Here is a 24,875-nt window from a genome sequence, read left to right on the forward strand (position 1 = left end):
AGTGTATTTCACATGGCCATGGATTGAGTGTTTTGGCTTTCTCTACTCTAGGAGAGTTGGGTGAGGATACTTTGTGTTTTTTCAAGCGCCTGAAGAATTGTTTAGTTAGTAACGACGCTAGTAGTGGTTTTGGTAGCTTTATTTTTCATAGATTAGGCGTTGCTATTCAAAAAGGTGTTGGAGCCCAGCTTGTTGCTAGGTTACCAAACAAAAGCTTTGTATAATGATTAATTACAAACTGTAAATTAGTGATTTTTTTTTGCAGAGAAAAAAAATTATAACTATCGTTATTTATTTCACATCTCTCCCTCTCTCTTTCTATTTTCATTTCATTTCGTGAAAACCTAAGTCAGAGAGAAGAGAAACACTTTTCTCTTTTTTCTCTTCTTCTTCACCAAAACTGCTTAGATTTAAGGTTTCTCTTGAACTTCAAACCCTCAATTCAATAAATCTTATAATCTAATCAAAACCCATCTTCAAGAATGTCGATCTACAATCTATAAAAAAATTTCCAAACCTAATTGTTCTCTGAAATCTAAAATCAAATCATTCAACCTCAGATTCAACAGCAGTTTATTGGATTATCATCAGGTATAAACTAGTTTGTGGTTAATTTTATTTTCATCTGAAATCATTTGATAGAGTTAGGGTTTTTGAAAAGGAGATTTTGGGTGTTCTTGTTTTGATAATGAAGGTATGATTTCTACCTTAAATACTTTTGTTTCGGATGATTGATTCAAATAAGATGACTTATTAAGTGATTCTACAACTCTTACTTCTACATAATCTCCCTAATTTGTATTTGTAAGACATAGGGTTTCAGTTGAAGTTGAGTTCATAATTACCTAATTACTGAGATGTGTAAGGAGTTAGAATTTGATAGATTTTGGATTTATGCATTCCCGGAATCTATAAATCATCATGAAAGTTGGGTTCTACAGAAAGTTAGCTAATTTGAATTAGAAGTCTTGTTTCAGATTCTTATTAGGTTGTTTAGAACTGTTTTGGCCTGATTTTATGCATGTTTGGTATTGAACTAGATTGAAGACTTTTCCTTGATCAACATATCTCTTTGAATGAGGATTTCAACATGGTATTAAGTATCCAGTTCACTTGATGCGTTATGAGCTATGTCAGTTTCAACTATCCTGCACTCCTGGCAGTTCTGCTTTCAACAAATTTGATATATTCGCATCTTGGTTTAGCCTTATAACCAGATCGGTTTGTTATGTTCTTATATGTTCTTTGAATTTACTCTTGTACTGATTATGTAGTGTAATCAGATTTAAATAGTCACTTAGTCTGAGTCCCGAGGTTCTAGACAGTATAATATGTTTGATGTGCTATTGGTGAATTGCCAGTTTTGCTTTTACTTGAGATACTTTAGCTGAAACTCTATTTGCTTGTTCAACAAGATGGGAACTTAGGAGGTGGAAGTTTTCATTCTTTAGAATGTTTTCAGAAAAAAAGGAATCTTTTCCTATTGGTTTGCGTTGAGTTTGATGTCTATCTCTAGTCTTAAAACTCTAGTTGTATGCACTTGTATGAGTTTTCCAGTGTAGCGTATCTAGAAAAAGGCAAAAGCTACAAGACTGGTGTTTTGAAATAGTCAAATGAGAAACTTGCAGGCTAGCTATAAATTCTGAAACCAATTGTGAAATGAATTTTAAATTGATCTTCTTTTATAGCTCTTCCTGACTTCCTGTATGTAGTTGGTTAATAAGGTTATTGTGGGAGTACCCTAATTGCATGTAAATACATCTCTCAGTACTCAAAGTTATATGTTAATATTGCTCCAGACAGTCTATTTTTTGTTTCAATTCTAAGGCACTGACAGAAGCAGCACCTTAAGGAAAGCATATCTATGTAGTATATCAGTTGCACGTATCCCTGTAGCCTATGAAAAATACTAACACTTGCTTTGAACTGTTTTCATCTATTTCATGGTTTGTCCGATAACTGAGTTTGATTTACTTCTTTGGAATAGTGCAACCCCAATTTTGTATATACATTTTCGTGTTATTAATAATGTTTCCTTTACTTATGTAGGATGTGAGTTGGAGCATGAGTTTGTGACAGAGTTGCCGAAAGAGATCTTTAAGAGGCCTAAACTTAAGAACCACTCACTTGGATTGAGAAGATCTGGAGCAGTCAAGTCTTCCAATCATGTTCCATCATCGGAAAAGACAGGCATTCCTATCAGCACGAAAGGTGAACCAATTATAACATATTTCTTTTTCTTACTCAACTGCTTTCACTGAATCTTATTATTTTAGCAGTTATGACCGATTAATCCGATTTTAAGCATGTTTGAAGATACATGGGTATAGTTATTATTGCTGTCTATGTTGGTGTGAAGCAACAAAATTCTGAAGTATGGTGTCTGTGTATTGATGCAGGGTTGTTGGCTTTTTGTACCCGAAGGTGTTAACATATTGAGCTTGTTGGATATTCATCTTACATAGAGATTTGTTTACTACAGAAATTTGAATACATTGTTTCTTTTTGTCCTAGTCGCTCAAAATGTTGTATGCTTTTTGTTTCTTTTGTATTGGATGTTCAACTTCTTACTTTTCTTTTTGTTGGCTGTATACCTATAAGGTACCAACGTATTGAGCGCGGCTGTTAATCGCATGTAGAGGTTTGTTAGGTTTTCTAAAATTCTGTAATTTTTCAGTGTATATTATAATCTGGTTTTGTTAGTGTTGTAGAATGTCTGGAAAAAGTTGGATGTTAGAAGATATGTTTAGTCATGCATTTAGAACAGGAGTAGATGCTTTTATTGCATTTGCCTATAAGAACAGACTCAGAGATTCAATTTACCTTAGTTACCAGGAGAAGAAGCGCGGTCGGGAACGAAATCGAGAACGGATTCGAAAATCGTAAAATTGTCAAAAATGAAATTCGAGGAGCGTTTTGGGAGCGTAGATTAGATTTCATAAATACATTAGTGATTAGTTATACTACCACTTTTCCAATTTCATAAACAATAAAGAACACAAAAACATATACTGACACTTAGATTTTCTTCATACTTTCCTACATTATGATCGAAGTAGTAAATAAGGTTAAATTACTTAGATTTTCTTCATACTTTCCTACATTATGATCGAAGTAGTAAATAAGGTTAATGTAAATTTAAAACTGTGAGCCTATGTAATAAGGTTGATCACATAAGATATACATTGACCTATTTTCTTGATAAGATAAACACTAAACTAGATAAGTAATACAGATATTACATGCCTATAAAATAGGTAACCTAGAACACATATGAGATAGATACATGATATTCTAGATAAAGATACGAAGATACTAACAAATATGAAACTAGATATCAGATATGCTTACTTATTACAAACTAAAAAGAGGTGAAAAGTTTTTCACTCATTGGGAGCGCGTTTCTCTCATGCTAGCCTAGGAGCACGCTCCCATCACGAATCTCAGTGAGGAGCACAATATCACGGTTCTCAGTGAGATTCATGACCACTTCTCACGTTCCTGGTAACTAAGCAATTTACTATCCCTGTCCTTGTCGTGTTTGTCAAAAGCTAAGAAGTTTGAACAAGTTAGGCATGATTTAAAAGCTAAGAGGTTTGAGGCTTAACAAGTGTTTTATTCGACAGATTTGAAGGACCCTGAATGGTCTGTTGTAATTCAATCTCCAAGGAAGATCGCTAGACTAGCAGATGACTTATTGAAGCCCGAATTCGGAGAATTCCAGTCGATATTTCAAGATGAATCTTTGCTAGTAACACGCAGTAGTTAAATGTTGATTCTGTCGTAATTGTATCTTTGTTATTGTGTCAGAATGTATGTTTGCTTTTTTTAACTGGGGAATCTTTATTGATTCTGTTGATTATGTTGCTTAGAAAGCAGATTTTTATTGATTATGTTGCTTTCTGCTCTTTGTAGTTTGATTTTTATTGGATCTGAATATTTCTCCTTACTGTGACTTTACTAATACTTCATATTTCTATTTGCAGTACAACATGTCCATCTCTTCGAGAGATACATCATCACATCAACTAGAAGACAAACAGCTTGTGGTGATCTCCCAGGTTTGTCACTCTCTTCTTTCAATCTGAATTTCAACTTTTTTTTCTTAAGCTGTAGTTTAGACTCAATCTAATGGTTAGAAGCTGCTTTCTATCCATGTGCAGGGCAGTTGTTCTACTAAGAACTGGAAAGCAAGTGGAGGTATTCTATCGACTTATTTCTATACCTACAGGTAGTTTTCTTCTGATCTCAAGACATGAAAACATTTGAGTACTCAAGTTTATATTTTTGTCGAATTTGGAGTCATTCAGGGCGTTGTTTCATTGCTTTATAATGCATCTTTTTTTTTGTCCCCAGTTCTTCTTTTCTTGTTCGCATATCAGTTCTGTGACAATTGTCCATGGATTTCAAAAATTATGGATAAAACAGGTGATAATATATCTGGTGTATTTGATTTTGATAAATTGTACACATTTGAATATGTGTTAATGGCTTTTTTGTTTGATATGTAATGTATACAGGTGGGTAAAATATTAAAATCAAAAGCATCCCCAGCTCCATGAAATATCAAGTATGCAGCTCTAGTAATTAGAGGCTCATCATCATTGAAGGTACTATGAGTCACACAGTGAATTAGTTTATATACTGAACTCCACGCATGTCATTTGTGATGATATTGGTTGATTCCTCACTGAAAAGTTTATTTACAGGATATTATTACCTGATTCATGAAAATGAGAGATGAGAAGGGCTCATGGAATTGGGTTGACTTTCCTAACAAAGTGGCAGTACAACTGAATGATACTCATCTTACTCTTGCGTCCAGAGATGATGCGTCTGCTAACAGATGTAGAAGGACTTAGCCGGGAAAAACTTGGGATATAACAACTAAGTATGTCAAATAGTTACATGTCCTTATCTTTCTCTTGTGAACTGCAACTTAACGAGTAGGCTGGAAGAGTTATTTATCCTTCGACAAAAAGAATGGAAATTCATGATACTAAATCAAGGATTTTCTTGAACTAGGACAATTGTCTGCATTTTTTCTAAAGGAATGTACAAGTCATATATACATTTCTTATGCTAGTCTATTGTGATGTTGGTCTTCTGATTTTTGATTAGTATAAATAACTTGTATACAGAAGTGAATTTATGAAGAAGAAGATGAAAAGATGGGAGTAATATCGAGATGGGTAGTGCCCGCCTGCGACACCATTTGTGGTAGATAAAAAGGTTGACACAAGCTTCAATTTTTTTTTGTTGTTGGTTGAGATCAGCTAGGAATTTACGTTAAGGATTTCGATTGCTTACTACTACTATTTTATAATTTGGCAGGTGGCGGAGTTGAATGATATGAAAAGTGGCAAGCTATGTGAATATGCTTTTGTGTGCACCCCCAAGGTATATTATTTACTCTCTTTTTAGTAACCACGTCAATTATGGCCAGATGGACTGTACAATAGCTTGGAAGTGCATTAAGAGGTGCTGGTGTTGAACAATATAAACCCCAAGATACTTGTCATCTTTTCTACTATGGTATTATAAGTAGGTATGGTGATTTTTGTGATGTGGTATGTCTAATATAATTTCGGTGAGAGCAAATGAAATTCTTTGAAAGAGGATCAGTTTATCTGTACATTTTTTTTTTGTATAATATGATCAAGTGTTGTCATCTGCCTGCAGCTATTCATCGAAGAATTTAGTAGTGGAGCTTCAGCAGGCTTGGGTTGTTCTTGCAGTATAGCATTCTACCCGGGAATTTTACTCGATCACATTGACTCTACAGGTATAGCAAATATTCTTTCACCTGTTCTTTCCCAAAATTGTCCATACATACTTCAGTATATGGTAGCTTCTTTGAGTTCAGAATTGGATTCTAATTCTGTCTTGTACTCTGCAGGATTGAGTTAATGTTCCTCCAACTGTGGTAGTGTTTGGAATGGAAAATACTTCTCAGAATGTAAGAATAGAAGGTTAGGGTTTTCATGGTTTCAAATTCAGATACTTGTGTCTATAACATTTCGGATTTTCCGTAAGTTGTTTAATATTGTATGGGTTCATGGTTCGTTTATCTAGCTACTCTGTTGATGTATGAATTGTTCTTGATGGATTGTGTTGATCAGTAATTGTTCTTGATCGATTGTGATTCAGGAGCAGAAATCTGCCAGAATTTGTGTCGGCAGTATAAAAAATTCAACCTGAAAATTGTTTTGCAACGATATAAATGTAGGAAATTTATCCGTTGCACAAATCACCTGAAATGAGCAACTGATGTAACCGCAACCAAATAAATAAAGTGTTGAGAGAAAATAAAAATGGGACCCACAAAAGTGTTATTTTATAAATATAATCGTTGCACAAATGATTAAAATATACCGTTGCACCATCGAGTGTGCAACATTTATAAACGTTGTAGAAATTAATTTGTGCAACGGATACCATCGTACGCGAATGCGCAACGCCATTTTACCAACGTTAGCCGTTGCACAAGGAGCGCAACTGTACCGTGGATCAGTGTGAGATTGATTGGGGTTCAACTATAGTCCAGACCGAAGTTAGTTTGTAGTAGGCTAGTGTCTGTAGCGGCTTAATACAGTGTGTGTTCAATCTGGACTAGGTCCCGAGGTTTTTATGCATTTGCGGTTTCCTCGTCAACAAAACTTCCGGTGTTTGTGTTATTTCTTTTCCGCATTATATTTTGTTATATAATTGAAATATCACAGGTTGTGCGTTGAATCGATCAACTGGTAAATCCAACCTTTGGTTGTTGATTGAAATTGATTGATCCTTGAACATTGGACTTTGGTACCGTTCAATCAGGCTCGCAGTTTTCTATTTGTTTGAGTGAGGATTGAATCGAGAAATTGAGATATAACTCTTTGATATACTTTTTTTATTAAGATTGAGTTTGACTGTCTAGTTGATTCTCTTAAAAGTATATTAGAGTTTGTCCATACAGATTGCTAAGCGAAATATTGGGTGAGGTTGTTAGACCCCCGCTTTTTCACTTACACTCTTCTAGTTTTGAAGGTAATTAGTCATACTAACATGTGAATACATTGTGTGGAAGATGATAAAATCTTGTCTCTCCGGCAAAACTTGGCTGTTTTTAATTTGACTTATTAGTAAGTACCCATTGTCATCATTGATACAGGAGTTACTTGTCGTGTTGGTTTAAGAAGGATTTGATAATACTTTTCAAATGCCAACCTTTTTTCAAGTACGCTTTTACACTTATGTTTCTGTTTTATTATACATTAGGTAATCATGATAGGAAAATATTCTGATAAAAAACAAAGCTCTTAAATCAAGATATGACAGATGTGGCTTCATAGTATGCTGAAATATACATAATTCAGGTTCCAAGTTTACAGTTATGGATGGTAATTATATCTTTGAAAAGAAGAGGCAATAATTTGATCGGTGTGTTTTGATTTATATTTGTTATATAAAGTTTGATGTTAAACCTTAAAATGCTTAGTTGTTTTGCTTTGTCTGTGGTCTTGCTGAGCTGGGGTTGTGTGTGATTTCTATGCTCCAGGAACTATGGAGGGTTTCATATTAAGTTTATTCTAAGGATTGTTGAGCCTCATCCAGATGGTATGAAAGTTACAACTCAGAATTTCACTGTTTTTGTAAATGTATTTCAGTAGTTATATGGATGTGTAACTAGAGTTACACAAGCTATATGGATCTGTAACCACTGGTTGCACAAGCTATATGGATGTGTAACTGCTAGTTACACATGCTGGTAAAACCACATATATTACCCAAGAAAACTTGCAAGATGAAGTTTATGATTCTTCTGTAAACGACAATGGAATAACTAATCACGATGCGAATGGAAACGTTCAACATGCATATGGAGAGGCTATTAGCGAGCAACCGTTGGAGGCTGATTCTGGTAGGTTTCTCACTTTCTTTTTCATTGCCTGAGATTTCTATTCTTTCAATAATCCTTTGTTCAGTCCCATAGCTTCCTGCAAGTACATTCGGTTGGAAGTTCATATCTAGGTTTCTGTGAAACTTGTATGACATGAAATAAGAAAATATAACTATTACATATGCATTAGACAAGGAAAAATGATATCTTGCAGTGAGGATACTGTAGTTTAATGATTTTATTATGTGTAACGTTTCAGTTTCTACCGCAGAAAAGCAACTGTGGAGCATAGTTAAGTCCAGATCATTAAAATTCAATGCTTGGACTGCACTAATTAATTGAAGAGAGGGAGAAGGTGGCAGATGCAGATGTATGCTATGGAAATTGAAGTTTGACTGCCTTCATACTTTACGGGTACGTAAGCTAATTGCATATGTAGCTACTAGTTACACATGCCAATTATATGTGTAACTGCGAGTTACACATGCTAATTGAATGTGTAACTGCTAGTTACATATGCTAATTATATGTGTAAAATTTTGAGTAAACCCGAAATGATACGTAATTCAGTTTATTAGTTGCATATATGCCTGAACTATGTTGGTGACTGAGATGTAAATGTAGGCTAGCATTGGATGTGAATGGATATGTTTGTGTGAGTTATAAATGGAAATGTGGTGGTGCTAAGGTGGATTGGAAGCAATGTTGCAAGTAAAGAGAAGAAAGCTGTAGCTGAGTTTTTTAATTAATGATTGCAGTTAATAGGTAAAGAGGAGATAACAATGTTGCAGGTAAAGAGGAGAAAGCTTTCAGGTATTGATCTGTCTTACAATTTGTCTTCATCATCGTGTTTGTTTGATGAGTTTCACAGTGGTTGTTCCTTGCAGTTTCTTGTTTTGATTCTTAATTTTCACTGAAAAGTAGAAAAATACTTTAATTTGATTCATGGAGGTTGACACCAGTGATGTTCCTCTAATGGATCATACATTTAGGAAACTACCAGATCATCTAATGGATAATATTGAAATATCCTTATGTAATGTTCCTTAGAGGCACTAGCTATGTTCAATTTATGATTGGTCGATCAACTGTCTACGACACAAGTTTTGTAGTGCTATTGTTGCTTACGGGTTAGGTGTAAGACATTAGATTCTTAGACATTTCTTTACATTATTACATCCGCACATTAGTTTATATATATATCCAAACATATAAACTTTGAATTATAAACACTAAGGTATTTGAACCATGTTAGTTTGATGCTCTGGTGGATTTTTTTGTTAGAGATACACAATTAGACTTAGTAATTGCTGAGTACACATGTCATATGTATATGTAACTCCTAGTTACACATTCCATATGCATGTGTAACTTCTCCTTACACTAGACAGATGCATGTGTAACTTCTAGTTACACTAGTTAGATGCTTGTGTAACTCCTTGTTACACATGATAGGTATTTAACTCATATGCATGTGTAACTGTCAATTAAAATAGACAGATACATATTTAATTTCTAGTTACACTAGACAGATGCATGTGTAACTCCTAACCACACATGCTAATATTAGTTATCATGTGTCTTTTATATGTTCTTTGTTCTATAATTTTTCCTTGCAATTATTTCTATAATTTTGTTTCTTTATTTTTTGTCCATCCAACATAATCCCATGGATGTGCATTTTTGTTTACAGATGTGCAAGTATATTGGAATCGAGAAAGACAAAAAAGGAAGGAAACATTTAAATTATATGATATAGTGGATTATTTCTAGGATTTCGCTTTGCATATCTCGTGTTTTAATTCGTTTGTTGCGTTCAATAACAACCAATTACTGTAATGGATAAACGGACGAATTACTGTAAATAAAAATTAAAGTAATACATGTATTTTCCGTATGTGTAGTTTTGATATATAACTAATGAGTAACTTGTAGATACACATACATATATCATGTGTAATAAAAAGTTACACATGGCATACACATGTGTAACTTGTAGATACACATGTGTAACCGTTTCTTGCCATACGTGTGAGTCCACATATATATATACAAGTGTAACTTTGCATTACACATGTCATAAGAAATGTGTAACTTCTGGATACACATGCCATATGCATGTGTAACTTCTGTTTACACATTCACACTGTACTTTAATAATTTTGGGCCTAGATTTAAATTTTATTTAATTATGAGCTTGACAACATGCACAAAGATATCAACATCTTTTATAATTTGGGATCTAGATTTAAACTTCTTTTAATTAAGGGCCTCGTATTATAGATCACCCATGAACAAGGCCGTAGCCTGGTTTTCCCATTCCCAAAAGTAATCGTGTGTTCGGAAGAAAAAAAAGAAAACAAAATAGGCAAGAGACAAAATTTGGTGAGGAGAAAGAAGAAAACGTATTTAAATGTTGTTACGTGCCGTGCAGGGTAGTTGTCAACTTGATCACTTTCCTACATATCCTCCTCCTCTTGTGGTTGTACTAGTACTACTAGATATTATAGAATTCTTTTTAGAAAATTTGACTGTCATTTGCAGGCCTAAAGACCAATCTTCTCTTGTCAATGTATTGAAAAAGATCAAATTTTAGAAAGAATCTCTCTATCACTCTCACACTCACTCACTCACTCACTCACTGGTCTCTTCTAGCTCCGCTAGCTAGCTCCAGGCACCCTGCCGGCTTCATTCTGTACTGTCATCTCTCCGCTAAAATCCATACGAGCAAAACAAAATCAACGATATTCCCAGCAAAACGACTAAAGTAATTCCATCACGCACCTGTTTTTCCATCATTTATAAATTCCTAAACGCCAACTCCAACTCTTCTTCAGACCTGATCAGATTTCATAGTCGGAAGGATGGGAAAACATTTCAAGCTACGGCTGTCAAAAGTCGTACTGCCAATCTTTCAATCTTGCAAATCAAAAGACCCATCGAAATTACCTGAAAATCCACTTCCTTTATTACTCCATCTTCCTTTGCTAAGGCGTCCTAAGTCCAACACCATTGATCACGACAATGTCAATGATTTCCCAGGTTTTGCAACTTGTACTCTTTCACCACTACCATTGAAACCTCATCATCATCGGCAGCAACCATCTCTCAAACAACAAGTTTCGTCAGCTATATTATCTGTTGGATGTAATTGCAGATCAAAATCAAGCAATACAAATGAAGAAGAAGGAGACGAATTTAGATGGAAGATAGATACGAAATGGCATGTCATTGATAAAATTAATGACGATACTACTCCTCGTCGTAAAATATACAGTCACCATTACGACTCTGAAGAGGACGACGAAGAAGAAGAAGAGGATTTATGTAATAACAATCAAGCTTCACCATTATTTACCAAAATAAAGAAGACGAAGAAAAGAAGTAAGAAAAACAAAATTAGGAGTAGGGTAAGTACATCATCAGGTGACAGTGGTTGGTTTAGCAGTGAAGAAGAAGAAGATCAAGAAAATGAAGCCCAGGTTTCATATTCATCAGATTTTTTCGAAACCCATTTAAAAACAATTCGTGAATCACCCCTTAATGACGACAGTTCATCAATCAAAAGATCAAACGTGAAGAAAACAAAGAAGAAGAAGAGTACTGCTACTCATGCTGCGAGAGATCAAAATGTGAAACGTTATAATCATAACAAGAGAGGAGTAATATTGTATTCGTCGTCTTCGTCAACAGGGACCGAATCATCACCAGCTAGATTATCAGCATTTCAGAGACTAATGAGGTCATCCTCAAATAGTACTTGTAAAGCAGAAGGGAAAGTAAAGGAAAGTTTCGCAGTAGTGAAGAAATCTGAGGATCCATATCAAGATTTTAGAAAATCAATGATGGAAATGATATTAGAGAAGCAAATGTTTGAAAGTAAAGATTTAGAACAGCTTTTACATTGTCTGCTTTCACTTAACTCTAAACACCACCATCCTATCATTATTCGAGCTTTTTCTGAAATTTGGGAGTTCCTGTTCTGCTCTTCATCCTCATTGTAATTGGTTAGTTAATATCTAAAGGAAATATTGTGTTAATTTCATTTTCAGCAAGTCCTTATCTTAACATTGTTTTTCTTATTGGTTCATGTTCATATTTTGTGATGGTGAGGGAGGTTATTACTTACTTAATACATACACGGAAGCATGTTTGGAGATACAGCATTCAGTACTTCCACTGCAGTTTACACTCGCTGAAGTGGATGCCTGCATCAACACAGAGTATCTTTGAGTGACGAACATGCATAGAATTGGAGCCAGCCACGGTTCAAACAGGTGGTATTAGGTGATGGTATACACACCATTTGATTTGATACAGTTTGATTAGATGATGATGATCAGACGGTTGGGGTTTCATGTAAACTGTTTAGTCAAAACTGCAAGGAAGAGAGACTCTCTTTGTTGGGAAGTAGGTCTGTCATATTGCAGTATTGCTTTTAAAAGATGGGGTCATTGGATGTCAATCAGGTGATGAGTCAAAACAAATAATAACTGTCTGTGAGTATGGATGTGTCACAACTCACAACCAACTCGACCTTCCTAGGCGCGGACCATTATTTGGTCTACCTCTCTTCCACGGGATCTGATAGGGGTGGGGTTTTAAGGTGCTAGTGGGAACGTGTACAATTTTGTTGGATAGTTAGATTTCATTGGTCCACAATTAGACTATGAAATTTGGACTACCAATAGGTTTTTCCCAACTAAAATGCCTAGCTAAAATTTGCATTCACATGGAATCCCGCCATATGATACGTAGCAGCCTTAGGTGTCATTGAAGTCGAAATCCAGGAAATAACTTTTTAGTTGAGCAAGGGGCATTGGACACTGTCCTGTTGTGAGAGTTTAGGGCACGTCTCTAAGTCTGAACAGCTCATTTCTTTTTCTTATCCTAACTATAACTACTAGTTCACGGGATCTCACTATCTGTATTGTAGTGCAGTGCTACACTGTAGAAATTGTAGCAGTAATACTCTTTTTTGAGCTTTGCTTTAGGAGTGGATAAACAAGACGAGTAGGAAAAGTAGAAAACCCTGAGCATATATATAGTGTTAAAAAATGAATTTTAACTAGAAATGGATTGGTGTCAATAGCCTTCTCTGTTATCACTTTTCTTTTACCAGGCAGGGTAACATCACGCGCCCATATCTCTCTCTCTCTCTCTCTGTTAGCCTATTTAGGAGAGATCTTTTATACTATCCTTCTAGGGATACCCAAATTTCCTCAAATGAAGTAAAAAAATTGACATGAGTTCCTCTAAAACAGAGATTCTTTGCTACTCTCACTGTTTCTCATATAAACCATGAGATACGGTTTCAATGCAGTAAAACTATTTTCTTTCACGTTTCAGTTGATCAAGTTAATCTCTTTCACTTTTCTTTGTTTTTATGACTAACATTCTTTTACACCTGTACTTTATCAAAATCCCCATTCCACTTGATGCTATGCCATTATTGCCATAATGATGATCTGAAGATCATTTGTTTTTTGCACAAAAACAGAGTGTAACTTGCCTCCTGAACCAATTCCTGCGTTTACTTCCGGCTTGCCTAGGAGTCTGTCATTCACCAATCAAACCATGTTTCTTCGGTACTGTTTTACAGTTGATTCCGGCATCTCATATAATTTTCTCCAAATAATCATACACCTTCCTTACCTATGTCCGCATCTATTCTGCATTTCATCAAAACCCAAATGAGCACACATATGGCCACCATGGTCGAACTCTAATTGTTCCGAACACAGACCCATCTCCCTGCTCTAACCTACTTATAGTCAATTTTGACGACTCATGGATAGGTCCCGAGTTCTAGCCAACTTTGTGGCACATATGTTTGTAGAGGTGCAAGTGGCAGAATATGTCGTCCCAGATCTATTGAAGAAGCATAAGTAACTATTAAACAAGACCCCTAATAGTGGTCTTTTGCCTCCTACTTTAATAAATTTCTACTTGTTATTAATAACCATTTAGTGACTATCTAGTGGTTCCGACGGTTCCAATATGATTCAGAGACAAGCAAATCAAGCTACAGATGCACTAGTAAAATTATAGCCTACAGAACTCTTCTGAATCCGGATGGTGTAGACTGTAGAACTACTTTCTTCTATACTTTAGATGTTTTAACTCGAGAATATATCTCTGGATCAACTGAAACTTTGTAAACCTTTATCCATATCATAAATTTATCTTTTCTTTACAAAAAGAAAAAATGACAAAGAACAATACAAGTTCCCTTTTTTTTTTAAAATCTGCTGCAGGAACACAAGTTCAATACAAGTTTCACTCCTACAGCTTACATTGTGCTTAAATCCAATTGTACTGACCAAAGATGTCATGTTTCAGTACTTATCTAAGCAAAAAAAGACATGCCCAACTATGTATCAATTTTTTTGACAATTGGTTTGAAAGGTTTCCATATGTCACCACCAGATATTCAGATGTATCAAATGTTTAACTAACAGAAGTCTATAGACGGTTTTGAAACTGAAGACAAACTATCCCAGGAAAATCAAAAAAAATGTAAAGGCTCAAGACTTCAGTAAAAGATTCCCGGTCTCCTTGTAAATAAGCATAAAACCCATTTACATGGCCCTTGTTTGGTCAGCAGCAATAAGGTTTACTGAGCGTCGTAACAAGTTTAGCTGAACCAAACTCAGCTATACAAAGAGTATTACAAGTTGTCCACAAAGGGATTCCCTAAATAAACAGTACGCACTTCACAATCATGTAAACATGTGTTGAAAAGCCAAACATATAGAACCATTAAAAGCTATATATAGTTACTAACCAATGTTAAAGTTCGAGACCCGTTACCTAATTGGCACTTCAGAATCAGCCCATGAAACTCCCCTCTGAACCTGTATCTTCCATCGCCCGTATATCTACAATCCTAACATAGTATTATAGATGTATTGCTTTATAACTGTGTCCATCTAGCATGATTGCATGAGTCAACTCCAAATGTAACTCTACCATTTGTCCCCTACCATATTACTACAATTCGTACCTTCAATCCTGTTTCAAACTCATGTCATAAATTTCTCCACTAAGATCACTGGGTTTCGATAAACCTTTCCTTGTATCATATGGACGCTCATTATCACTGCCACCTCTTCCTGGACCTCGACCTCGGCCCCTGCCTCTTCCTCTGCCCATGAAAGGAAACTCATTTTTCTCTTCATTATCTGATTTCAACCCGTATGGAACCTGTGAACCAAGATTTCCTCTACTCCCTTTTCTCCTCGAGCTTCCTCGGGAAGAACCCTCTTTCGCTCTACCCAAATTAAACTCCCTGGACATCCCCCTCCCACCAATACTACTACCCTCTTCCCGCCTACCCATTAAACCAGAATTCTCTGAACTAGGCCTCTTCCCTGCGTTACTATCGCTGCTGATACTTAATTCCAGTTCACCATCTTCTCCCCCTTCACTCTCCGACTCGCTTCTACCTCTAGAACGAAATCTCCTAGACCCTTTACCTCTTTTCCCGTTAGGCAAAGTGAATTCCTTAAAACCCTTAAAACCATCAGAATTTTCTTCACTTCTAATACTTTCATAAGGTTTAATACTATGAACAACTCCTTTAGGAAAAAACCTCGCAGAAGGAAAATCATCACCGCCATGCTGAAACAATTGAGGCCCATCGTTATCAGACCATAAATCATATCCACCAGGTCTTTGAAACCTATCAGCTAAAACTTTCAATTGTTCATCAGCTCTAACTGAAAATAATGCTGGTGCCTTTTCAACAATTTCCCATGGCTTTTCTAATTCAGACACTGCAGCTCTAAGTTCTGCCCTTTTCCGCATTTCGTAAATTTGTTTTTCTCTACATAGTCTAGCTTTAAGTAATTGTTTTGCTTTCTTTTGTTGCATTCTTTTCCATTGCCATTTTGATACTCCGCCTGGAAATGTTCTTGGACCTCCTCCCATACGAATAATTGATGTTCTTAGTGGATTTGTGGCGATTTTGTTTAATGAAAGTTGTGAAAAATTTGTAAGGAAATTCATCTGATTTAGACATGTTAACGTTCTAATTGATGACAAGTTTTGGGATTGAGTAGGTATACTTGCAGACATTTGGATAGTCATCGCTGTTGCTTTCCGATTTCTTCAAGTAATGAATGAAATTATTGAAAAAAATGTCAGAATCAGATTGAATTAATTAAAACCCAGATGAAACGATGACATTCGGAATAGTTCCATCGTTAACGAAAGGAAGGAGTTCAAGGGAAATTCTATAAACCCTGAGGTTATCGAAGATATTGATTGAATGGTTCAGATTTTTCAGAGGGTTTTATCTTTTAGAGGTCAAGTATACCTTACGTCTTCTGCTGCAAATATTTATATCTGTGAATATCTCCATATGTTTTTCCCAGCTAACAAATACATATGGGCCGCCCTTATTATTTTTCTTCTTTTCTCTGCGGATACACCGTATGAGCTATGAAAAATTATTTTAAAAGTGTTTCTAATATGAGGAGTTAAACTTCAACACTGGCTCCATCAAAAAAAAAAAGAAAAAAAGAAAAAGACCAACACTAGCACAATGGAGGAAGCCATTTTGGTGATTGTGGTAATTCTATTTAATTTTTTTAGAACTTTTTGCATTAACTTTATTTGTATTATGATTTTTATTTATTTTTTATTTTTTATAATTATTTTTTATTTTTTTTGATGGAAATGTTAGATATATTAATCAAGAGATATAGTATAACATATTAGCAATTTCTTGCTTATTGAACATATTACACTGTATACTATTTTTTTGAACTCTTTGATCTAAGTGAGTCGACATGTGTTGGAGATTTTTGATGCGTGCCTCTTTTGCCATGGAATCCGTTGCCGAGTTATGATCTCTAATGATGAATTGGACACAGCCTGTGGAAGCTTTTTAAGGATAGTAACTGTCTCTTTAATAGTATTCTCTACCTTCCACAGAATCTCCATATTTCCTTTATTGACAATGTCGCGAGTTGTTACAGAATCTCCATATTTCCTTTAATAGTATTCTGTTACAATAGTTACACTAGAAAAAATATTTTTCCGTAGCCATTAACTTGCCATAAGTAAAGATGTAGCTTCAGCTTGTAAAGCCGAATTCGCTTTGTCCGAACCTGCTGCAATATGCATGAATGATCTACCAAAAATAGGATAAAGGCATAACCCATAGATAAGATTTCATCTTTGAAAGATGCGTGCACAAATATTATCCAGTCATATTCTATTGTCGACCAGGTGGGCAAATTAGAAATGCTTTTATTTTGTTCAACTATTATGTTCTGATCCTTTTGGGAAGAAGAGTTTAAAAATTTCCTTATTTGCTCCTCCAAAATCTTTGAGTCCGGAGTAATTTCTTCGAAAACTACTCAACATCTATATTACCAAATGTACCATAAAGTTGTTGCAATTTTGTCCAAATATAAACTAGTACCTTTGAAGAAATCCAATTCATAACCCAATCGCTTGTTGAATCTGACGATAATTGAGCATTGATCGAGTCTAGGGAAATAGAAAACCAAATTGATTTCGCGAAAGGGCATTGCCGAAATAAGTAAAATTTCGTTTCTTGAGCTTGAAGGTTACACATAGGATACTCTGATGATATGTCTGGGGTATGGGCTACTAGCCTGCTTAAAGTATGTAGATCTTTTTGGACTAATTTCCACATGAAGAGCTTTATTCTCAAGAGAACCGGTAATTCTCAAAAGAAAATCCAAGGAAAATTTGGGATTTCTGCATTTTCTTGATTCTCATCCGCCAAGAAGTTATAAATATTCTTCACTGCAAAAAGTCTTGAAGGATGATGTTTCCATCTGAATTTTTTTTTATATGGCGTTATTGCTAATATTTCTCTTTTATTTGCGGGCTAAAAAAATATTCGATCTTGGCAGTGTCTCATGTTCTCTCTGTTATTATTAACTCTTGAACCCTTTGCGGAATTGGTTCTTCTATATTCTATTACAGTTGGTACGGAATCAGTATTGGGAATCCACTTATCTTGCCAATCCTTGTAGATGCCCCATTTTTATTTGCCAAACGAAATTATCCTTTATTTAGTTTAAACCTTTTTGGATACTAGTCTAAATCCAAGATAAATTCGAAGATCTCGTAGAATCAAATGGTTTATCGTCAGGAAAATATTTTGCTTCCATCAGTTTGACCCATAATTGGTCTTTTTCTAAAACTAGTCTACTTGCTAATTTTGCTATAAAAGCTATATTAAATTGATGGGAATATAATTCCTAGACCTCCTTTTGATTTTGGTTTAAAAACTCTTTTACATGAAATAATATATCCCCCTTTACCTTTGATATGTCTTTGTTCCACCAAAAATCCCACTGAATTCGGTCAAGTTGGTCCAAAATGGTCTTGGGGAGGGCAAGACATTGTATTTGGTAAGTTGGGAAGGATTAAAGTATTAACTAGATCGGGGCTACGCGTCTTTCCTGGGATAGAAGTTTCGATTTCCAGCCTTGCAAAACGGAATAATATTTTTGAAGAAGGGGTTCAAAATTTTCTTTTTCGTTTTTATCAGAAAATAATAGGGTACCGAGATATTTATCTTTTTTTTTTCATAAGAGAGTCCTTTAGAATTTTCGCTATAATTTTACCGTGTTTTGTATGAATTCTAGGACAAAAGTAGATCCCAGACTTTTGCAGGTTAATTAACCATTTGTCCTGTAATGTTCACAAAATTAGATAGAATATCAAGAAGATTTTTAGCCTCTCCTAGATCTGCTCTAGTAAAAAGGAAGCAATCATCGACAAAGAATAGATGTGAAATATTCAAAGCGTTCTTATTTATTCTAATGCCTGAAATTATTTTATCAGAAATTGCCTTGTTAAGGAGTATGGATAAAACTTCCATACATATAAGGAATAAGTATGGAGAGAGCGGGTCCCCTTGCCTGATTCCACTCGAAGTAGAGATTCGGGTCTAGCGAGCAGTTTAGAAGGATTGAGAAGAAGTTGTAGAGAGGTTAACCCATGAATTACTAAAACCAAAGGAGATTAGGGCTTGTTTAAGGTCATTCTAGTCTATCAAAAGCTTTTGAGAGATCTAATTTTAGGGCTATGTATCATTTCTTAGCTTTAGAAATTTTCATAGAGTGAATGAGGTCATGGGAAATGATTATATTGTCCGTTATTAGTCTCCATGGAAGAAAAGCAAATCGATTCGGTGAAATTATCTTATTTAGAAGAGGTTTTATCTTATTTACCATAATTTTTGAAATAAGTTTGTATATGGTGTTACTTAAGCTAATAGGTCTCTAGAATCCGTTGGGGTTTGGGGAGTAACTAATTCAGGAATGAGGGTTATGAAAGTAGTGTTGAAATATGGATTTAAACTCCCGGAAGACAAGAAATCCTGAATAGTAGCAGTTATTTCAGGACCAAGGATTTCCCAGTTGGACTTAAAAATGCCCGGTTAGAAACTATCCGGTCCCGGGGTTACCCAGGAATTCATATTTGACAGCATTTGCCATATTTTTTCTTTAGTTGGAACTTTGGTTAAATAAGAATTTTTTGAATTCGAGATATAAGGTTCAATGAGAGATGATAAGTTTATACCATAATTTTGAACTTGGGAAGCTCTTATCTGAGTGAACTGGTTGATTAGTAGATAGTTTAACTGGTCTCTATCTGAGATCCATAGACAGGAGGGTTCGCGAAGGGAGTGAATTGCATTAATTATTTTCCTATTGGAAGCCTCCGCATGAAAATATTCTGTGTTTTAGTCATATTCCTTGAAAAATTTATCCCCTGAGATTTAGTGGTAGAAATCGTTTCTAATTCTGTACAATTTTTCAAGCTCAACTTGTAAGTTTTTTATTCGGTCTAAATTACCTGAGTAATTTTGTCATTTATGTAAGTTCTCAATTTTATTGTTTAGACTCCTAATATTCTTGTGAATATTACCAAAAACTTCTGAACTCCAGCGGGTTAGGTCTGAAGAAAGAAGTTGAAGCGTTGCGGCTAAATTCTTATCCTCTGAATTTTTTAAATGAAATTTCCAAAACTCCGCCACTACACTGGAAAAAGTTTGGATGAGTACTCTAAGACATAATGCATCTAAAAGGTTTCTGGAGTTTTTTTAACTTCTAGGTTGGTATCAAAAGGTATCGGTGAGTGCTCAGAACCAGATCTGGTTAGATGGCTTACTTTGGAGTATATGAAGTTTTGAATCCACTTGTAGGATAGAAAGGCTCGGTTAATTCTCTCACAAATGTTCGCATCACCTTTATGATTATTAGACCAAATGAAAGGGTTTCCCTCGTATCCCGCATCTTGAAATCTAAGTGTATGCTGGATGAATGACTTGCTACTTGAACTCAACTTGTTCCCGCCTTGATTTTCAACTTGGTTAAAGATAAAATTAAGATTTCCAATAAGAATCCATGGGAGGTTCACTTGTTGCCCTAATTTCGCAATATAATTCCATTGCTATATTGTTTTCATCTTCTATAGCTCCATAAACACATGTCATAAAAATATCAATATTATTTGTGGTAGTACTAAGTGTCACCTATTTAAATTAGACGAGATTCAGTTTATATTGATATTGTTATACCAGGCGATCACTAAACCCTTCGCTTTTCCCGTTGAAGCAAATATAAACCAATCATGAAATTGAGATTTTTTGAAGAATGATTCCATGTTATGTAGGGAGGCTTTAGTTTCTGATAAAAAAATAATGTCTGGATAATGGTATTGGCACAAGTAATTAAGGTGGTCCTTTGTAATAGAGGGTCATATCCCTTGTATATTCCAATATAATAACTTCGTATCATGCCAGAGGAAAAACATCCTAAAAGCATAGAGTAAGTTGGGCAATTCGAGTATACTGAAATAGGAGGAGAAAAACTGATTCGGCCAAGCTCAACTAGTACACAAGGGAAAAAAAAGACCTTGTCTACAGGAAGTTAAGACTATTAAATACTTATAGTTGATCAACCAATAAAAACTTGAGTAAGGGATACTAAAAACGAAGCTTAAAGAGTACACTATATTAGCTGCTACCAACAGATATAACCAAATAAACTTCAAGAAAATGTTGAGGACAAACATAAGGGAGTTTATACCAGAAAGTTAAATTTAACAATTGAGACAATAAATCAAATGAATCAACAGGAATAAACTACAACACTAACTCCTGATTTTTAGTTTTTGTCACTACGAAAGACTTTGACCTATTGTGCGAACTTATTCTTTATTAGCACGTATGTATATCACACCAACCAACCTTTTCCCTCTGTGCATGACATCCTCAGAAACAGTTAACCGCTATTTTTTTTCCTTTGCGGTCATGGAAAATCATCACCTTACTACACCAACCACCCAACACCCACATAAACCAAAACCAACACAACTTTTATAACCACTAAAAAATATCGAGGAAGCAATGAACAGACAACTGTCATAATCAACAGAAACACTCTTCGGCTTCACCATATGTGTTGTAGTACTTCGATTGCGGTAAATACGGATTCGATGCTCGGACTTGAATAGATTTAAAAACAAAAATATATACAAAATTGTCACAGGATCAAGAGATACTGGGACTCAGGATTTCACCAATTCTTATACTCATGCGATTCAATTATTAATTCTAGACAATTAAAGCTTATATTGATAACAAATATCGACTCTTACTTTGCCAAAAATAGATTTTGTAAGTATTATATGTAAATCATAAGCATGATGCATCAAGAATCTCATGGATTAAGTATACATCATCAGACAAAATCACAAATAATCAATAAAAATCATAATTCCATTCATAATAGTGCAAATAGTCATAAAAGAATTAAATAAAATTACTCATGCATAAAGAATGGTTTCCTCCATCATCCCAGTATTGGGGTTTAGCTATTCATATCAATCACACACTCAACATATTAATTCAAAGCTCAAAGTGTGATTAAAAGAGTCAAAAGTTATAAAATAGTAGTTCTGAGACTCACAAAACACGTCCATAAAAGAACGACAACAGAAAACTGCAGCGAACTGCGACACCTCTCTTCTGCTGTTGAGTTGCTGAAAATAAGACTGTTCTGAAGATGCTGAAAAATAAGGCTGTTCTGGAGAGTCTGTTCTTCGTGTTCTTGAAGCTTTTTAATGGCAGCAGCAGCAGCAGGTGAACACTGCTGCTACTCCTTCTTCTTCGCTCCTCCTGGCTCTGTATCGACCCCAAACTCTTCATCTCCTTCTCTGACATAAAACCAACTATTTATAGGCTTTAAATCCCCTTGAAACTCGATCAAACCCCTTGGAAATCTCCATTATTCTTTACGGGTTGTTTGAAGAATAATCTTCTTCTTGTTGCGTTACAGGCTGTTTATAGATATTCTCTCATCTCAAATATCTTCTAGGACTTTTAACCAACTGTTTTGATGTATATCCCACGCAAGATATCCCATAAATCTCTCAAACTAATCTCAAACCCTAAACAGAAACCGTGTGCACTGTCTTGACTTTGTGTGGATTTTCTGATTTATCCAGCCCAATTATATGGGTCTAATCGCTTCTAACAGGTCCCTTATGTCTTGTAGAGTCCGTGGGTACCAAATTTGCCCATTGAATCGCCTCCTAGGTCGCTCAAATCCTTGATCCAAAACTGTTGACGCTGCTGCTTTTTTTCCCGCCAAAATCCAGTTTTGAAACTTTGAAGATGACCTCCCCCTATCCAGTTCCGGTGTCCCTTTAGTACATGCCCTGAAATGGGGTGCCCCTTAGTAATTAGGTTACCATTTATCCAAAGTGAGAGTCCGTATAGTAATTTTCTCCCACGAGCGCAAAAACCACTTTTTAGCCAATTTCGCCGCAAAAGCTTATTTCTCCAAAAACACCTACAAAGACATAAAATAACCAAATAAGTACAAAATCGAGCACTAACAATATAAACAATTGGGACAAATTAGACACATAAATGCGTCTATCAAATACCCCCAAACTTATTATTTGCTAGCCCTCGAGCAAATCTAATCTAAAATAAAATGACTACACTTAGCACGTGCAGTAAGCCGTTAAACCACTAGGTGGCCCTAGTGGCGTAGTGTTGTCTCCGGGGGGTTTACCAGAGGTGTACCCACAAAACCTTAATACTCCAGAGCTTAGCTATCTACGCAGAACCTTGGAAGGCACTAAAGAATCTCCTTGGTTGGCATACTTATTGACTACAGGAAGAAGTACCCTGATGCGAAATTCCAATTGTTGTACACGAGTTTGCACTCAAGCATACTAAAATTCATATAAAGTGACAGAGCTCTACTCAGATAGTTGCACTATGGACATCATATTCGGAGTCAAAACTAATCACATGGATAGATCAAGAAGATGGATATAGAAAAACATGTATGGTTTTGATGTTTACTAAGTGAACGGCGTTTCCCATATCTGTCTGAAGGCCTCCGCCAAAATGAACCTATCCTAATGGATTGAGATACTAGTCTGACTAATATCAACACACTGGCATACAAGGGTACCAGTGGTCGATAACCTAACTCTAGGTCAACACAACTGGCATATACAAGGGTACCAGTGGTCGACTTTATTGAATTTATTCCTTTTGGTCAAATGGTCTGGTCTCAATTTCTTTCTTTTTTTTTTTTTTTTTCATTTTTTTTTTTCTTTTTCTTTTTCAACTTTTTTTTTTTTCATGGTATCTCAATCACTCTAATTCACCCTAGCATTGGTAACAACTTGAATCGTGGGCCCCACCTATCACTTAGAGAAACATAGTTTAAAAACAAAATAAAATAAAAATAGAAGTGAAAAGGACTCAACGAGATATGGTGAAACTATCATGTTATTTCTAACACCTGAGCTCTGTGCTTTTATGAATAGACTCTTTAGATGTTTCCATCTAATCAGATTGGTTCCTCAAACTCCTACAATCAAAATGCTTCCATCCACTTAGATTAGTTAGTGCAATCCTCAATAGGCATAAATTTCTAAGCTCTGGAGTTTATTTATTGCAACTAAAAAGTTTCTCCCATACCCCCAAACTTAAATCTAACATTGTCCTCAATGTTCTAAACATAAAATTAAAAACATGAACAAGGAGAAACTATTACCATTCGAATAAAGAGTTAAGGAAAGATATTACCTGGTTGCATGAGTTTGGGTTACCTCCCAAGAAGTGCTAAGTTTAAAGTCTTCAGCCAGACATAGAAAAGGTTTAGTCAACTCGAACCGTATAACAGTAGCCGGAATAACTGTGGGTCTTTAAAACCAAAAAGAGATGACAAAAGGAAACTGCAGTAAACCAAGAAAATGTACAATACTGGCATGCCCTTACCTAGTTTCTGGATAACTATCGCTAATTGCGGTTCAGGTTCAGGTTCTATGAAGGGGTCTAAATAGACTATTTTCCTCGGATGCATTTCCTCATAGGTAGGATCCAAATTATTAGGTCCTAGAGTCTGGAAAAACTCAGATAATAACCTGGAATCACAAAATAACTAAATAATTTGGATCCTCTAAGTCAATTAGGTATGACTTACATAGTTGACCACAGTCATAGTAGTGGTCATTCTGAAGCAAATGTGTCGATTCTAATTTCCTAAAGTACTTAGGCTTAGTCTCAGAACTTAATAAGTGACACATTTGAAATCTATACGTTCCCACAATTGGAAGAAAACTATTTGGTGGGAAAACAAAGTCAATTGGGTATCATAGCCTGGGCAAACCACATCAACCAGAGGATGGGTTTCTAACGACTGAACTTTTTTCATGACATCATTAGGTTCGGGAAACCTAGTATGAAGATAATCTTGTAAGATGGTTGAGGCATGGATATCAAGTCCTATGTGAGGGGACTTTCTGAGAGTTAAAGGTAAAGCACTAGGAAAGTGATAATCACCCCCAAACTTAGAGTTTTCAGTGTCTCTAGTTAGACTAGCCACAATCTCCCTAATTTCTAGGTCATCAGATTCCTGAAAATGGGCAATTGATTCTTCTAAGTTGTAATCTTGCGGTGTATCCTCAT

The 24,875-nt window shown here is 35.4% G+C and overlaps 2 protein-coding genes and 1 long non-coding RNA gene across 5 annotated transcripts; 2 read left to right on the forward strand and 1 right to left on the reverse strand.

The window, feature by feature from the left end:
* Positions 1 to 327: 327 nt before the first annotated feature.
* On the forward strand, positions 328 to 6,166 carry LOC113330358. Of its 3 annotated transcripts, none has more exons than XR_003350197.1 (12): positions 328 to 591; positions 2,050 to 2,211; positions 2,400 to 2,641; positions 3,987 to 4,061; positions 4,164 to 4,231; positions 4,357 to 4,428; positions 4,521 to 4,610; positions 4,710 to 4,891; positions 5,142 to 5,232; positions 5,335 to 5,548; positions 5,683 to 5,785; positions 5,900 to 6,166. It is a non-coding gene; the product is annotated as an uncharacterized LOC113330358 (long non-coding RNA). The 3 variants fall into 3 exon arrangements; XR_003350196.1 differs by having other exon boundaries at positions 5,335 to 5,400; positions 5,900 to 6,164; XR_003350198.1 differs by lacking the exons at positions 3,987 to 4,061; positions 4,164 to 4,231; positions 4,357 to 4,428; ... (4 more) ...; positions 5,683 to 5,785; positions 5,900 to 6,166 and adding an exon at positions 3,627 to 3,980.
* Positions 6,167 to 10,621: 4,455 nt separating this feature from the next.
* On the forward strand, positions 10,622 to 11,901 carry LOC113330343 (transcription repressor OFP7-like). The gene has a single exon (XM_026577156.1). The coding sequence runs from the start codon at positions 10,747 to 10,749 to the stop codon at positions 11,884 to 11,886; it is 1,140 nt and encodes a 379-aa protein (XP_026432941.1). The 5' UTR covers positions 10,622 to 10,746; the 3' UTR covers positions 11,887 to 11,901.
* A 2,515-nt stretch (positions 11,902 to 14,416) lies between these two features.
* On the reverse strand, positions 14,417 to 16,183 carry LOC113330740 (probable DEAD-box ATP-dependent RNA helicase 48). The gene has a single exon (XM_026577577.1). The coding sequence runs from the start codon at positions 15,971 to 15,973 to the stop codon at positions 14,891 to 14,893; it is 1,083 nt and encodes a 360-aa protein (XP_026433362.1). The 5' UTR covers positions 15,974 to 16,183; the 3' UTR covers positions 14,417 to 14,890.
* Between the last annotated feature and the right edge of the window lie 8,692 nt (positions 16,184 to 24,875).

Source organism: Papaver somniferum, unplaced genomic scaffold, assembly GCF_003573695.1.
Source record: "Papaver somniferum cultivar HN1 unplaced genomic scaffold, ASM357369v1 unplaced-scaffold_118, whole genome shotgun sequence".
In the NCBI taxonomy this organism is placed as follows: Eukaryota; Viridiplantae; Streptophyta; class Magnoliopsida; order Ranunculales; family Papaveraceae; genus Papaver; species Papaver somniferum.